Source organism: Lactuca virosa, chromosome 9, assembly GCF_052849685.1.
Source record: "Lactuca virosa cultivar CGN04683 chromosome 9, Lactuca_virosa_CGN04683_v6, whole genome shotgun sequence".
In the NCBI taxonomy this organism is placed as follows: Eukaryota; Viridiplantae; Streptophyta; class Magnoliopsida; order Asterales; family Asteraceae; genus Lactuca; species Lactuca virosa.
Window position 1 is genome coordinate 213842249 of NC_136434.1, and position 14734 is coordinate 213856982.

Genomic DNA, 14734 nt, shown 5'->3' on the forward strand with positions numbered 1-14734 from the left:
AACAGGGAGGAACATACTATAACAAGAACAAGATAACAATAATGTGAAACCACTACTTCACGGCTTAGCAATATATTTGTTATGTCGCGTTTTGTAACCAGAGCCTCCTGGAGGGAAAGCGGGCATTGTGTGTATAGATCTATAAGGGACTGACAATCCCGCATCCTGACTGTTCACTGCAATTTGGCTGGCAGGCCAAGGGGTGACAAATGTCACATTAGTTTCGACGCCAGCAGGTCGTCGTGTTAAATACTAGTCAATCAGCATGGTTATAACCACATCACATTTTAACCTTAATTAAACAAATTGGTTTTATGGTAGTTTAGTACTTCAGTAGTTATTTTATACAATACTACTGTATACTTTCATTTTCCCATTACATTCATATAGTAATATTCTCACATAAAAGGTAATGCAAACTATTTTCTAGTAAAGATAGTCATAAAACTTAGGAAAACATACACTTTTTTGAGAGAACAAACAAACAGAATAGTCGAGTCTTAGTACATTCAGTTAGAAGGGGGCCTATAATGCTAACTTTATGATTCCTCGGTAGATACATTAGGGATATATATTAATCAGATCCGACAGAGAGTAGGATGTGTGCTTTCCGCTTCATTTCCTGTTCCTTGTTTAGTTGTGGGCTTAGAGCAGATTCACCCAGTCTACTATCTATTCGATCTTAGCAAAATATATATCCTGTATACACCAAGTAATCATAAGGAGTATCAGGTATGGGCCAGGTCATAGCATACAAATTCAATATACCGTTTTCTAGTACAAAAACATACTTTTCAGATAGAACATTTAGTAGGCTAAACTAGAAACTTATCCTTAAAAGGTTTAATTCATTTTATTAAACCAGTATAACTTAAACGACCTTTAGTGGTTAATTCTATAATACCTTAGTTTATACATCAGGGTTCTATATAATTAATATCTGATAGGCAGTCGGATGTGTGCTTTCCGCCTTACTTCCTGTTCCTTGTTTGGTTGTGGGCTTAAGGCAGATTCACCCATTTAACTGACCGTTCGATATTAGATTATATATAGCTAGTATAAACTGAGTGATCATAGAAGGAACTATTGCGGTTATCATTTTTACTAAAGGAAATATATGATTTTCTTAAAGAATGTTTTCATCAAATATAAAGAACTATTACAGTTAACTCCGTAAGTACCAAATGAATATGCCAGGGTTATATACAGTGAAGATCTAACAAACAATGGGATGTGTGACTTCCACCTCATTCCCTGTTCCTTGTTTGGTTGTGGGCTTAGGGCAGATTCACCCAATCGATTGTCTGTTTACTCTAAATTGTATCTAACTTGTATCCATTTAGTACTCATAGAAGGGATTGTAGAGTCATTTTTACTTTCATTCATCACATCAGAAAATATAGGATTTTCTGGAGGAACAAGCGAACTTTTCTAAAAGAACTTACAACTTACTTTTCATCACATAAATACTTATGAACTCACCAGCTTAAATGCTGATCTACTCTTTCAAAATAACTTGTATTCTCAGGAAACTAGTAGACAGGTACGCGCTCAAGGATTCAGAAGATGGAGCATAGTAGCTTCATGTCTTGTTTTGTTATTTACTTTGGAGTTAATCTTTTGTGAATCTAATACATTGTAAACACTTTAATATTAATGCAATGGTTGTTTGTTACTTTGATTACTATGATGCATGTGTTGTGATACTAAACATGACGTCCTCCGCCCCCGAAGATGTATAGAGATCTTCGTAATGATTATTGATGGAGGAGGCGCACAAGTCCAGGTTTTCCATCCATCCCATGGCAACGAAGATGTATAGAGATCTTCGTAATGATTATTGATGGCCCTGCATGAAGCGGGATGTGGCTTGGTACGTTGAGAGATGCCTGACCTGCAGGAAGGTCAAGGCCAAGCACCATAGGCCTCACGACAAGACCCAACCGTTGGATATCCCGTTGTGGAAATGGGAAGATATCACTATGGATTTCATCACAAAGCTTCCCAAGACTGCGCGGGGAGTAGATTCAATTTGGGTCATAGTGGATCGATTAACCAAGAGCGCCCATTTCATTCCGATTCAGGAGAGCATTTCTGCTGAAAAGCTGGCCGACATTTACATCAGGGAGATAGTTACTCGGTATGGAGTGCCAGTCTCGGTGATTTCTGACAGGGATGTGCGGTTCACTTCCAGATTTTGGAAGAAGTTTCACGACGAGTTGGGTACTTGTTTGCATTTTAGCACCGCCTTTCACCCGCAGATGGATGGTCAGAGCGAGCAGACCATCCAGACTTTAGAGGATATGCTGCGGGCATGCGTTTTGGACTTCGGAGGTAGTTGGGATACTTACCTTCCCTTGGCTGAGTTTTCCTACAATAACAACTATCATGTGAGTATTGACTGCCCTCCCTTCGAGATGTTGTATGGAAGGAAGTGCAGGACCCCGATATGCTGGGGTGAGGTGGGCCAGAGGGTCATGGGGAGTACCGAAGTGGTACTCAAGACTACAGAGAGGATCCAGCAGGTCCAGAGCAGGCTTCAAACTGCTCAGAGTCGGCAGAAGAGTTATGCCGACAAGCGTCGTTCGGACCTGGAGTTCCAGGTCGGGGATATGGTACTCCTGAAGGTCTCGCCTTGGAAAGGTGTCATCCGGTTCAGGAAGTGGGGCAAGTTAGGCCCCAAGTATATTGGACCTTTCAGGGTTGTAGCCCGGGTGGGCAAGGTGGCGTATAGGCTGGATCTACCAGCCGAACTCAGTCAAATTCACAGTACTTTTCACGTCTCCCAGTTGTGGAAGTGCCTGGTGGACGACTCGACAATGGTGCCTTTGGAGGATATTCAGGTGGATGACAGCCTGAACTATATTGAGAGGCCCGTAGCTATCCTCGACATGAAATCGTGGGATCTGAGGAACAAGAGGGTGGAGCTGGTTAAGGTGCAATGGAAGCACCGCAAGGGCTCGGAATGGACATGGGAGTCGGAGGCCAAGATGAGGGAGCACTACCCCGAGCTCTTTTCGGATTCGACAGCAGACTTCGAGGACGAAGTCTAAAATAAGTGGGGGAGATTTGTAACACCCGGTTCCTGGTACTTATTTTTATTATTTAAAGAAAACTCTTGTTTTTCTCTAGGACTCGGTGAGTTGGAGGCCCAACTCGTTGAGTAGACTCGACTTTGGATCGGCCGGATAAGTGATCTACTCGACGAGTTGGAAGACCGACTCGCCGAGTAGGAGCTGTAGGATGAAACCCTAATATTTAGGGTTTGCACCCTATTTAAACGACTTATAGCTCCCCAACACAGCCTCCATCGTTCCTCCCAACCCAGAGAAAACCCTAACTCGCAACCCTAAGACTTTATTGAGTGTTCTTGAGCTTATGGTGCCTTTTTGTGCATATTTGAAGTTGGAAGAGAAGAAGGAAGCTTGGGAGATCAAGAGAGAGCAAGTAGATCCAGAAGATTTGGCACATTTCTTGCTCACTTGAGGTATAAAGCTGATACCTTGGCTATTTATTAATTAGATCTTGATTTGGGGCTACTTTCTACCTTTTTCAAAGCTTTAGTGAAGCTATGCCCGGATTTGTGTGTATACTTGGAGTTGCACTTCAGATTTGGAGCCATTGAGGGTTCCCATGGCATAAAGGTGCCAACTTTATGGCCATAGGAGACCCATGCAACATATAGAGCCCTTTTATGGCTTTTTAAGCCAAAAACCCTCTTGCATGGACATCAAGTTCGTAACTTTATGTATAAAATGGACCTTAGGAGGTCAGATCTATAGTTTTGATGCATTAAGACCCGTTATAATCGACTGGGTGACTTGGCGAGTCGTTTGAGTGACTTGGCGAGTCGGGTCGCTTTTTCCTCTGAATGTTTTCTGGAAATGGTCTATGGTTGAGTGGAAGGAACACTCAGCATGTTGAGGGCTGTGAGGGACTTAAAGATCGAAGGACTCGACGAGTTTAAGAAGAAACTCGGCGAGTCATAAACAGAACATCTTCATATGGATGAAGATGAACTCGACGAGTTCAAGAACGAACTCGGCGGGTCAGTTGAAGATGGTCTGATGTGTTGTTAAAGGAAAACTCGTCGATCCCTTGCAAGACTCGACGAGTAGGGACGAGGTTGTAGCTATTCGTAGACGAGGGGACTCGACGAGTTGGCGAACCAACTCGGCGAGTCTGGTGAACCAGATGTTGACTTTGACCAGAAGTTGACTTTGACCAAGGCGTAGACCTTGACTTTGACTTATACTTGGGTTGACCCTGATAGGGGTTATGAGTATGAATGACAACGTAGAAAGGATAATGTGTAGGGATCGGGGAGATTAGAAAAGCTGATTTCCGTATCGAGGACACTGCAGACACTACACAACATTGAGGTGAGTTACCTTTTAGTAGAAGTAGGTCTAAGGCCACAACGCCGGCCCACTAGTAGGAGGTTGTAGTTGGATGATTGTCTGTGTGATAATTATCGGGTATGCCATTAACTGTATGCTTTATGTGCTAGTATGTTATGTCATTATGTGGTAGTGGTAGGGGTGGAATAGCCATGGATACCGGTTGAAAGATACCGAAGGAGAGGTTAGCTCTTGGTTATCGGTTGAAAGATACCGAAGGGGAGGTTAGCTCCCGGCTACCGGTTGAAAGATACGGAAGGGGAGGTTAGTTCCCGGCTACCGGTTGGAAGATACTGATGAATAGGCAATATTATGTGGTATGTGGCATGATGGGGGAAACTCACTAAGCTTTGTGCTTACGGTTTTCAGTTTTGGTTTCAGGTACCTCTTCATCTAAGGGGAAAAAGCTGGTGGGGTAGCAGCGCATCACACACACGCATGATTCCGCATTTGAGATTTCTGGGATTGTACTCTGATAATATTACTATTTGATGATATGGTTTGAGACATATAATCGTGGTTTATGGACTTATGTGATATCAGTGATGTTTTCCTCAAACTAAATTTTACAAGTAATACAATTAAAATAAAAATAAAAAATTTGGTCTCGATTTTTGGGATGTTACAATCTAAATCCAACCATAGAGCCACCCGCCTTCAAATTTAGACATCTAACTGGCACTGGAAAAATATGGGAAACAGTCTCCAGATTATCCTGACAAATAGGACATAAAGTTGAATCCAAATCCATGCCTCTCTCAGCTAATTTTGATCTAACTGGAAGACGGTCTAACATCACTCGCCATATGAAAATATTGATCTTTGTTAGGGCAAATTTGTTCCATCTAGTCTTTGCTCCTCCTTGAGGCAAACGGCCAACATCAATAAGCCTCCCTGTAGATTTGACAGAAAAAAGACATGAAGGATCATAAGCCCAAAGCCACTTATCCAGCTGAGTACCTAAAGAAACCGAACTTAATAAGTCAATCAGATTATTAAGTTTCATCTTTTCACATGTCTCATCTTCTTCCTAAATGAGATCGCCGACACTGCACTACCACGCCAAATTCAAACCCAAACTGTCCTTCTGCTAATTTATCACTTTGTTTCTAGAATCCACATAAGAAATCGGTCCCCGCAGTTGCAGGAAACATATACCACCATATTCTAGGGTACTAATTTTGGTGAATGAGACTTAATTTTTTGATCCCTTTCAGATCACCATGGTTACCGGAAACATAAACCTCACAAGAACCCCCTTAGCCGCTTTATCTCACCACCACCGGTAGCCATCCGCATCTTCGGTTATATCTCTATCTCCGATCACATCTCTGACGACCTTTCTCATCCTCTGCAGCCACCAATGAACTGTTGTTGCCTCTCTTTTTTCTCTGGTGTTGGAGTCGGAGAAGTTGATGAGGGGTGGGTTTTTCTTGCCCTCTACTACCCTAGTTCACCCACTTATCTACCTTTCCTTATTCTCTAATGTCGGAAATGACTTTGTTCAATCATCTTTCAACAAACATATCCCAAACAACATCAATTTAGAATTTCATATCAAACAGGATAAAATCTAATAAGTAAAGAACTCGATAGATGAAAAAATAAGAACCCTAAAATCATCATCGAATTTGTTCTATGGTAGAGCCGCCGACATCAACAGATTTGTTCTATGGCAAATGAATCCTGATATTTGGAACGTCGAGCTCGCCATCGGCGACAACAAGGTTCACGTCGGTTGCAATGGAAATCCTGATTTTCGAGTTGTAATGGGGTTTTTTTTGAGCGATTGATCAAAACTCATTCTTGTTCCACCAATATCATTATCCTTATGATTATCCCTTGAAAATACCTACGATTAATTCACAAAATCTACCACCGAAAATCAAAAACACAAACCCATGGATCAAAACTCATTTAGTGATGGTTTAGAAGAAAGAAAGATCGAGAAATAATGAGACCATTTCTGAACGATTTGAGAGCTTATATGTCTCCCCATTGTGTGATAGAGCAGCCATGAAAACAGAGCTCAATGAAAACGATGATAAGGAGGAAGAAAGATGAGAGATAACCCATTTGAGAGCAAATTGAGAAAAATGGATTTGATTATGAAATAACTGAAAAATGAATATTTGGAAGAGAGAGAGAGAGAGAGAGAGAGAGAGAGAGAGAGAGAGCTCTTATTATTAATTATAAGAATAAATACAAAATGTTAAATTTAAAAAAGAAATAAAAGAAAATTGAAAAATAAATACATCAAATGTATTTTAGTCTTTTCAATTTTATGAGAGACCAAAACCACAAACAAACTAGCTTAAAATGATCACAAATCCAAAATATTTGGGGTTTGGACCAAAACCCAGAAAAAAAATACATACTATACGAACCATTTTTGTAGTTTCTCTCCCTCTTTTATATATATATATATATATATATATATATATATATATATATATATATATATATATATATATAAAGAGGGAGAGGAACTACAAAAATGGTTGGTATAGTATGTATTTTTTTTTTCTGGGTTTTGGTCCAAACCCCAAATATTTTGGATTGGTGATCATTTTAAGCTAGTTTGTTTGTGGTTTTGGTTTCTCAGATATATATATATATATATATATATATATATATATATATATATATATATATATATATATATATATATATATATATATATATATATATATATATATATATATATATATATAATTGATGTTTTTGCATGATTGTAAAAATAATACCAAGAAAAAAGATTGAAAATGGTTAGATACATCCATGGAATTAGGATAATATGGAATTTTAAAAACTGTCCTACAAAAGGTTGGAAGGAGAAAAAAAATCGTTAAGAAACAAAAATAACACCTTGGTGTATTTGCATGATTGTAAAAATAATACTTTGGCAAGAAAAAAGATTGAAAATGGTTAGATACATCCATAGGAATTAGGATAGTATGGAATTTTAAAAATTATCCTACAAATGGTTTGAAGGAGAAAAAGGATTGTCAAGAAACAAAACTAATATCTTGGTGTTTTTGCATGATTGTAAAAATAATACATTGGCAAGAAAAAAAAATTGAAAATGGTTAGATACATCCATTGGAATTAGGATAGTATTGAATTTTAAAAAGTGTCCTACAAATGGTATTTTAAAAAGTGTCCTACAAATGGTTTGAAGGAGAAAAAGGATTGTCAAAAATTGAAAATGCAACAAAAACGATATTATTCTCCTTTTACTTGTTATGCCACAATAGTATATAAGGATAATTTCCTCCCTTCCTTACTTTTCCGTACACTAGTTTTCCAATAAATAATAGAATTCCGAGACTTCACTCATTCCCTACGAAACTTCCATTAATTCCACAGCATTGGCAAGAAGGTCTTGAAGGTATGTCTTCTTCATCTCTCCCTCTCCTTCTCCAACCATCGTCCCCTCTCTCATCTTCTGTTACCGGTCCACCGCCGTCCGCTGTCACTCACTCTTCCCTCCTCTAACAATAAACCCTCACAGCCACACCTCGCCGCTGATAACCCACCGTACACTACCACCGTAAACCCTAAACACAGACCATGAGCTTCATACCACCACTCACTCCGCCTCCCCCATTTCCTCCCTTTCTGCCATGCACCACAATCCCATCAGACACCCCTACCCCCTGCCGGCAAGCTATACCACCCTCCCATTCACAAAACCAAACTCCAGCTCTTAACCTGCCGGAAAATCCCATTTATCCCACCTTAAATTGTGTGTGAAATCTTCCCCTCATCCCTTTTTCGCCGGAGAACAGCAGCTGCTCTCCTCACTTGCCCCACCACTTACTGAAACCTCTCTCTCTCTCTCTCTCTCTCTCTCTCTCTCTCTCTGTATGTGTTAAGAAGTCCCGAAAAACAAATACCTAATTTATATTTCGGCTCATGTTCTTCCAAATCCCTTAGTAGATTAATGTTTTAATCCTACATTTTTTTTTCAATTCATGCAGGTCTGAGTCTCACCGGAGCATCACATTGAGTTACAACAAGGTTTTTTCGGGTCAGGTACAATCGTATCCTTCCGATGCCATACTCGATCTTAGATTAACTTTGATCGTGAGTTTTTGTATCCAATTTATTGTTGTCGATCGGACTTTTGGAGGTGAAATTATATATGAATCTCCACTTAAAACATGTACAGAAACTTTGCTTCATGTCATTACCCACAAATAACAGTTAAGATCAACAAATAGCTATGGAAATTAAAACTGCAGCAACGATTTTCCAGAATAACTCTGTAAAATGCTCATCTATGATCTATTTTCTCTTGTTTATTAGTTGAAAATAATACAATTAGTTCATTTCTTATTTTCCACAAGTTACAACTAGCCCCTTCCAGTTTAGAAAACGACTCCTGTAACTTTTTCTTCATCTTTTCCTTGTTTCATTTAAACCACAAACAAACTTCATCAACAATTTTCACCTTACCAAGCCAAAATAGACTAAATACTTGAAGATTTCAGCAATATTGTTACATATTCACAGCTGTTATGAATCTTTTTTTTTTCTTGGTCGGACCAAAGTTGACTTTGGTTGACTTTTCATAGCAGGATGGATTTTCCGAATGATTTGGTGATGGTAGCTGGAAGCATAGTGATCAACATGGTGATGTGTCTGGTACGATTCCCAGGAGGACTTGCAAGCATTGGGAAGAGAGATGGCGATTGGGTGTTCTTCTATGCGGACTTGATAGCTCTTTGTATCTCCATATGGTTGTATATGTTGTTGGAATGAGTGTGGGACCCACACTCTGGAAAAAGATCGAGGAGCTTGCAAGGAATGCCATGCTTATTGCACTTTCTGCTATGGCGATAGCTGTTCATCAGATTTTTCTTAGGGTTATGGGGGGCGACTACTGGTTGAGGCTTTTTGCTAATGGGTCCCTCATTGTGTTGGCAGTTCTCACTTGTGGTCTCAACATCTTTCTGAGGTGTGACTATTGGACCAAGTAGAGACTCTGTTGATGCTTCATCTCATCTGTTGATGCTTTTGATGTCGCCTCTTCTATAACATTATTGAATATTATTAGTTTGGATATGTATTAGTCTTTTCTTCTGGTTTTCATTTTCTTCCATTTTAGTCTACGAATTACCAAGAAGACCTAGTTTACTAAAATTATGTATAGCTATTCTTATATTCTATACAAGTTACCAAGAGGAGTGGAATATTATATATTATTAGTTGTTGAATTCTAAATATTTGGTTTAAAAAGTGGTTTTAATTTTGTTCATAGGCTATATATATAGAAGTGGTATGTTATAGTGGTAAAATATGAGAATCTCTGTCATAAAAATTCGGCATAACTTCCGTTACTTTGTGGACATTATGAGTATTTTTCTCTTATTGGTTATGAGACTACTAGCTACAAGAATATGGATGAATGTCATTAAGGCCACATGGTGTCCTAATTTTTTTTATTTACGGATGGACATTTTTTGCAATTTTTGCTATTTCTAAAAAGGAATTTATTCCTACCCCTCTCCATTTATCCAAACCCCCTAATCATTGTTTTACTAATCATTAACTTAATGATTAGATACTTTTACTAATCATTTGTTCACACATCTTTATAGCATTTATGATTACTATGATTAAGTTTTTTAATATATAAAAAACTATTATAGATAAGTTGATGTTTAAAAATATGTTTATTTTAATTATTTTGTTAATAACTTATCTAAAAATAATGAACATAGTGTAGTATTAAAATACATGTGATCTTAAAAAAAAAAAATTGTATGTGTTGACTAAAAAACGAAAGACATTAAATTTTAGGTATATGAAGTGCAAATATCATAATACAATTGTATTGGATATGATCAGTTGTATAAAAAGTTACGATTGAAGAGTTTATTTACTATTTAGTGCGCTTGAATGAAATAACATTTAATATGGAATTTAAATCTTTTGTATGGGTAATCACAGCAACTATAAAAGATATAAATATAAGGGTATAAAATGAAATATTTCAAAAATAGATAGGCTTTTAATGTAAAATTCTAGGGTATAAATTGTTTACTTTCTGTTAACCCTGATCCAAAGATGCAGCCGCCAAGGGAGAGAGGGGCGATTTCCGGCGACTTTCACGCGTTTCCCTGCGATGTTTAACGGCGACCTTCAGTCGATTTCCGTCATTAATAGTGCAATGGATTCACGCTCGTTCTCTTTCTCTCCTTCTATCTCCGACGGTGATGGCTTCGGGTGATTTCCGGCGACGTTGCAGGCGGTTTCCGGCGAGGTTCACGCTGCCTGTCCGATGCTAATTCTCCTTCTCTCGTTCTATTTCCGACGACTTGCTCTTTCTCTCGTTCTCCTTCTCTCCTTCTCTCTTTCTATCTGTTTCTCTCTAATGTCTTAAGTTAAACATGGGGTCGCCGACGTCGGTAATGGCTGTGGGTGGTCGCCGGTGCCGGTTTATTGATGTTTAAAAATTGAATATATTAATATTTTGGTGGTTACAGTCTTCAAAGGAATTAATTATCTATTATTTAGAAATCTTATATAAAACACATTCTTCAATGTATTGGAAATAATAATTTTTATTCATTGGCTAAAAAAAAAAAAAAAACTTGCAAGAAATAAGTAATATATAAATATGCCACCAATAAAACAATCATTGAGGGGGTATGGCAATAAAACCGGGGTATGTATCACACTTCCCTTCTAAAAAATGTAAGGGTAAAAATGTAAGGGTGTGGTAGTTTAAAGTGCCGGCGGTAAAACCCATATAAACCCCACACAAAATTGAATTTTGTCGTGTGTGAACAGGGCCGGAACACGAGTGGTAAAACTAGGGGCCGAAATCAAAATATTAAAAAAATTATATAAACAACTTTCATTTGGTTTAGCGTTATGACATTGAAAAAAAGGATTAACATTAAATACTTTTACAACGTTTATCAAAGGGCAACTCTCCGATCTTTTACGATTTTAAAGTCTTGCACAATTGTCTCTAAACTATTTTTTTCAAAAAGTTCTCTTTTGAAGTACAAAACCAATGAGTCGTTCAAAAACTCGTCTTCCATTTTATTCCATAATCTTGTTTTAATAATACTCATTGCTGAAAATTACCTCTCTATTGTAGCAGTTGAAACCGAAAGAGTAAGTATGAGACTAGTTACTCGATAAATAAGGCTAAAATTTGTTACTATTCTAGTCTTTACCAACTATTGGCACAATTCTGAAATAGATGTCAAATGTTTATAATCTGCATGTTGAACGACATCAACTTTGTAATGTTGAAGTTGCAACTTTAAAAGTACTTTCTCATGGTCATTGAAATATTTAGGATAAAACTTCTATGCTAATTGAAATACATCATCACTTCAAAAAGGCTCATGAGCATTTTTAGGATCTAAAGTTGTTGAAAGTTGAAGCAACTACATTTAACTATCATTGAATCGATTATCTAACTCCATTAGTTGACAATTAATTGCTTCGCAAAATATATCCACACGATAATGATGTTCAAGTGTATGATCTCTATGCTCATTACGAGCTCGAGCCCCTCTACTAAAATAAGGGGACGATAAATCAGGGATGTCAATGTTGCGTAGCTCACAAAATGACTTAACAAGAAAGAGAAAATCACTCCATCTTTCATCTTTCATTTTTAGCAACAACCTTTTAGTGGATGCAACTAGCCTCAATGCATTACAAATATCTTGAGTTTGTCTTTGTAGAGCTTGACAAAGTAAATCAGTGATCTCCATTATTTCTCTCTCGGGATGCAAAATAAAAATGAACTCAAATGTAGTAATAGTCTCATATGCTAAATCTGCATCTCCTTTGATTGAACCAGTTCCCTCTTAATTAATTTTAAGTAAAACCTCACAAGTTGGAGTAAACATCTTGATTAAGCTCGAAACTGATTTAAGGTGAGAACTCCATCTAGTATCCCCAGCTCGTTGTAGTGTACCAATTTGATTGAGACCTCTGCATGTCTCTAACTCTTCAATAGAAATAAAAATATGCATTTTGCTCGACTTGTGCATCTCTTAGTTGGTCGATACATTTGGAGGAAGCACTAACAACATTGATAACAAAAGATAACAAAGTAAAAAAAATTCTTAATGCAATAACTCCATGTGAGGCAGCCACTAATGCTAATTGCAATCGATGAGCAAAGCAGTGGACATAATACACATATGGATAATCATTATTAATCAATGCTTACAAAAATTTGAAATGACCACGAATATTATTTGCACCATCATACCCTTGCCCATGAATTGACTTGAAATCAAGATTGTAATGTGACAACACAAAATATATTTCTTTATTAAGAGTTTGTGATGCTCTGTCAAGTACATAAACTAGCCAAAAAAAACGCTCCATAACAACTCCATCTTTATTTACAAATCTCAAAACAATTGACATTTGTTCTTTGTTAGATTCATCACGTGCTTCATCAACAATTAAACAAAACTTTCCACCATCAATCTCCTCATAAATCATCCGTTTCACCCTACTTGAGATAAGGTTTAAAATCTCTTTTTGAATTAACGGTGATGTATATAATGCATGTTTAGGAGCAATGCGAAATAGTTCTTTCATCTCAGTGTTAAAAGTTCCAATTGCCACCAACATTTCAAGAAAATTTCCTTTGTTGATGGAATCTAGGCTTTCATCAAGGCCTCTAAATGCAATTGCTTGAAAGGCACACCAACGAAACGAACTGAAAAAACAATAGCCTTCAATCTCAATCTATTGTTCCTATGCTCTTCATCAGTAAATTTCTCAAAAATATTATGTATATTTTGCGCCTCATTTAACAAATCATCCCATGCTTTTTGTGCGACGTTGTGAAAAGATGTGCACTCAGTACCCATATGATGCAAAAAAGCATAAGTTTTCCCACCAACTTTCTTCCAATTTTTAAATCCATCTATAGTAAATGCTCGTTGGCCGTAATATCACGGTCCAGAAGGTTTGTTAAAAAGAAAACATGGGAAGCAAAACACGATATCTGAAGTCACTGAATATTCAAGCCAAGGATATGACTTAAACCAAGACACTTGAAAGCTACATTTATGGGTTTCTGGTCCATATTTTGGATATTCAGAAAGTATTGGTTGGAGGGGACCAAAATTCATGTAAGCTCGTCGAACAACATCTCGTGGGTTAATTGGATAATCATAGATTTGAATACGTAAACCTAGATCTCGTTCTATTGTATCAAGATTAACTTTATCAAGTTCAAGACGAACTCTTTTGGATTGATTCTCAGGAACATGAGACGTAGGGGTATTTTCATTCAAAACATTCTCTGGTGGTTCTTCAGGATCTTGAGAAGAATTTACGTGTTTTCTTTTTAAAAACCCGTCAAGAGTAGATTGTTTCTTCATGTTAATGTTCACTAAATAACAAAATTAACTAATAATTAATAAATAATAATTAAAAAGTATAATTTGATAAATGGAAAACAACTAATTACTAGCTAAAATAACATAATAAACTTGTAATTTAACAATTAATAAGTAAATATATTATAAATATAATTGACATATAATTTGTTTCGTACCATATTAAACAAACTAATAAACTAAATAATAATTTGCTATCACTGTTAAGCCATATGGCTTTATTTTCGTCAATGTTCAAATCAAAGCAATTATGATTTTGTGATGTCAAGTATTTTTTTATGTTTTCTTTGGTTATAAACAGAAGGATTAAAGAGGGAATCAAAGCAATTGTGAATATGTGATGTTAGATAGCCTTTTATGTCTCTTTGGTTATAATATAAGGATTAAAGAGGGCTATTTAAGTAATTTTGTCATGTATATCAGACTATTAGTTTATATGATAGCTTTTATTGATTTTGTTTTCTATAATAGTAGATAGATAGAGAGATCAGTCAAAATATATCAAATATATTATTGTCCATAACATATTAACATTATAATAAGCACATCTTGAAAAGAGAGAGGGAAAAATGCATACCTAATGAAGACCAAAGAGCAGAGTCGTAGCCAGTAGGGTCGAATAGCAATTTAGCAAGAAGAAGAATACAGTGATTTCTAATTCTACAAAAAGTAAACCAATTAAACCCACAAAATTTGTAAAGACAAAGAGACTTCAGAGACAGAGAGAAATAGAACCAAAATACGAACCCAATTTAATAAACGGGGAGTAGAGATGGTTCAGACGGTCGCAAAGATGTCAGTCCGTCAGTGGTCTGTGGTGGAGGTTAGCGATTCAGCGAGAAAACGAGAACATAAATCGGTCTCTTTTGTTGGGTTTTTGAAAATTTTATAAATCGATAAGATAATAGATTGTATATCTGAATATTTATATTTGTT

General features: G+C 36.8%; 1 protein-coding gene and 1 long non-coding RNA gene across 2 annotated transcripts; one reads left to right on the forward strand and one right to left on the reverse strand.

Moving 5' to 3' along the window:
- Window positions 1-4929: 4929 nt before the first annotated feature.
- On the reverse strand, window positions 4930-5406 carry LOC145140275 (uncharacterized). The gene is made up of 2 exons (XM_079073818.1): window positions 5041-5406; window positions 4930-4959 (listed from the first exon to the last, which is right to left on the reverse strand). The coding sequence occupies exons 1-2, from the start codon at window positions 5404-5406 to the stop codon at window positions 4930-4932; spliced, it is 396 nt and encodes a 131-aa protein (XP_078929944.1).
- Window positions 5407-7707: 2301 nt separating this feature from the next.
- Window positions 7708-9466, forward strand: LOC145135701 (uncharacterized). The gene is made up of 3 exons (XR_013719979.1): window positions 7708-7791; window positions 8384-8438; window positions 8984-9466. It is a non-coding gene; the product is annotated as an uncharacterized LOC145135701 (long non-coding RNA).
- Window positions 9467-14734: the final 5268 nt, after the last annotated feature.

What these genes read in the sequence shown, in the direction of transcription:
- LOC145140275 (XM_079073818.1), bottom strand. Translation starts at nt 5,406, where the DNA reads ATGAAACTTAATAATCTGATTGACTTATTAAGTTCGGTTTCTTTAGGT. An exon ending in TGAAGGCGGGTGGCTCTATG is followed by an intron (nt 4,960 to 5,040) that starts GTTGGATTTAGA and finishes TGTAAAATTTAG; the next exon opens with TTTGAGGAAAACATCACTGA.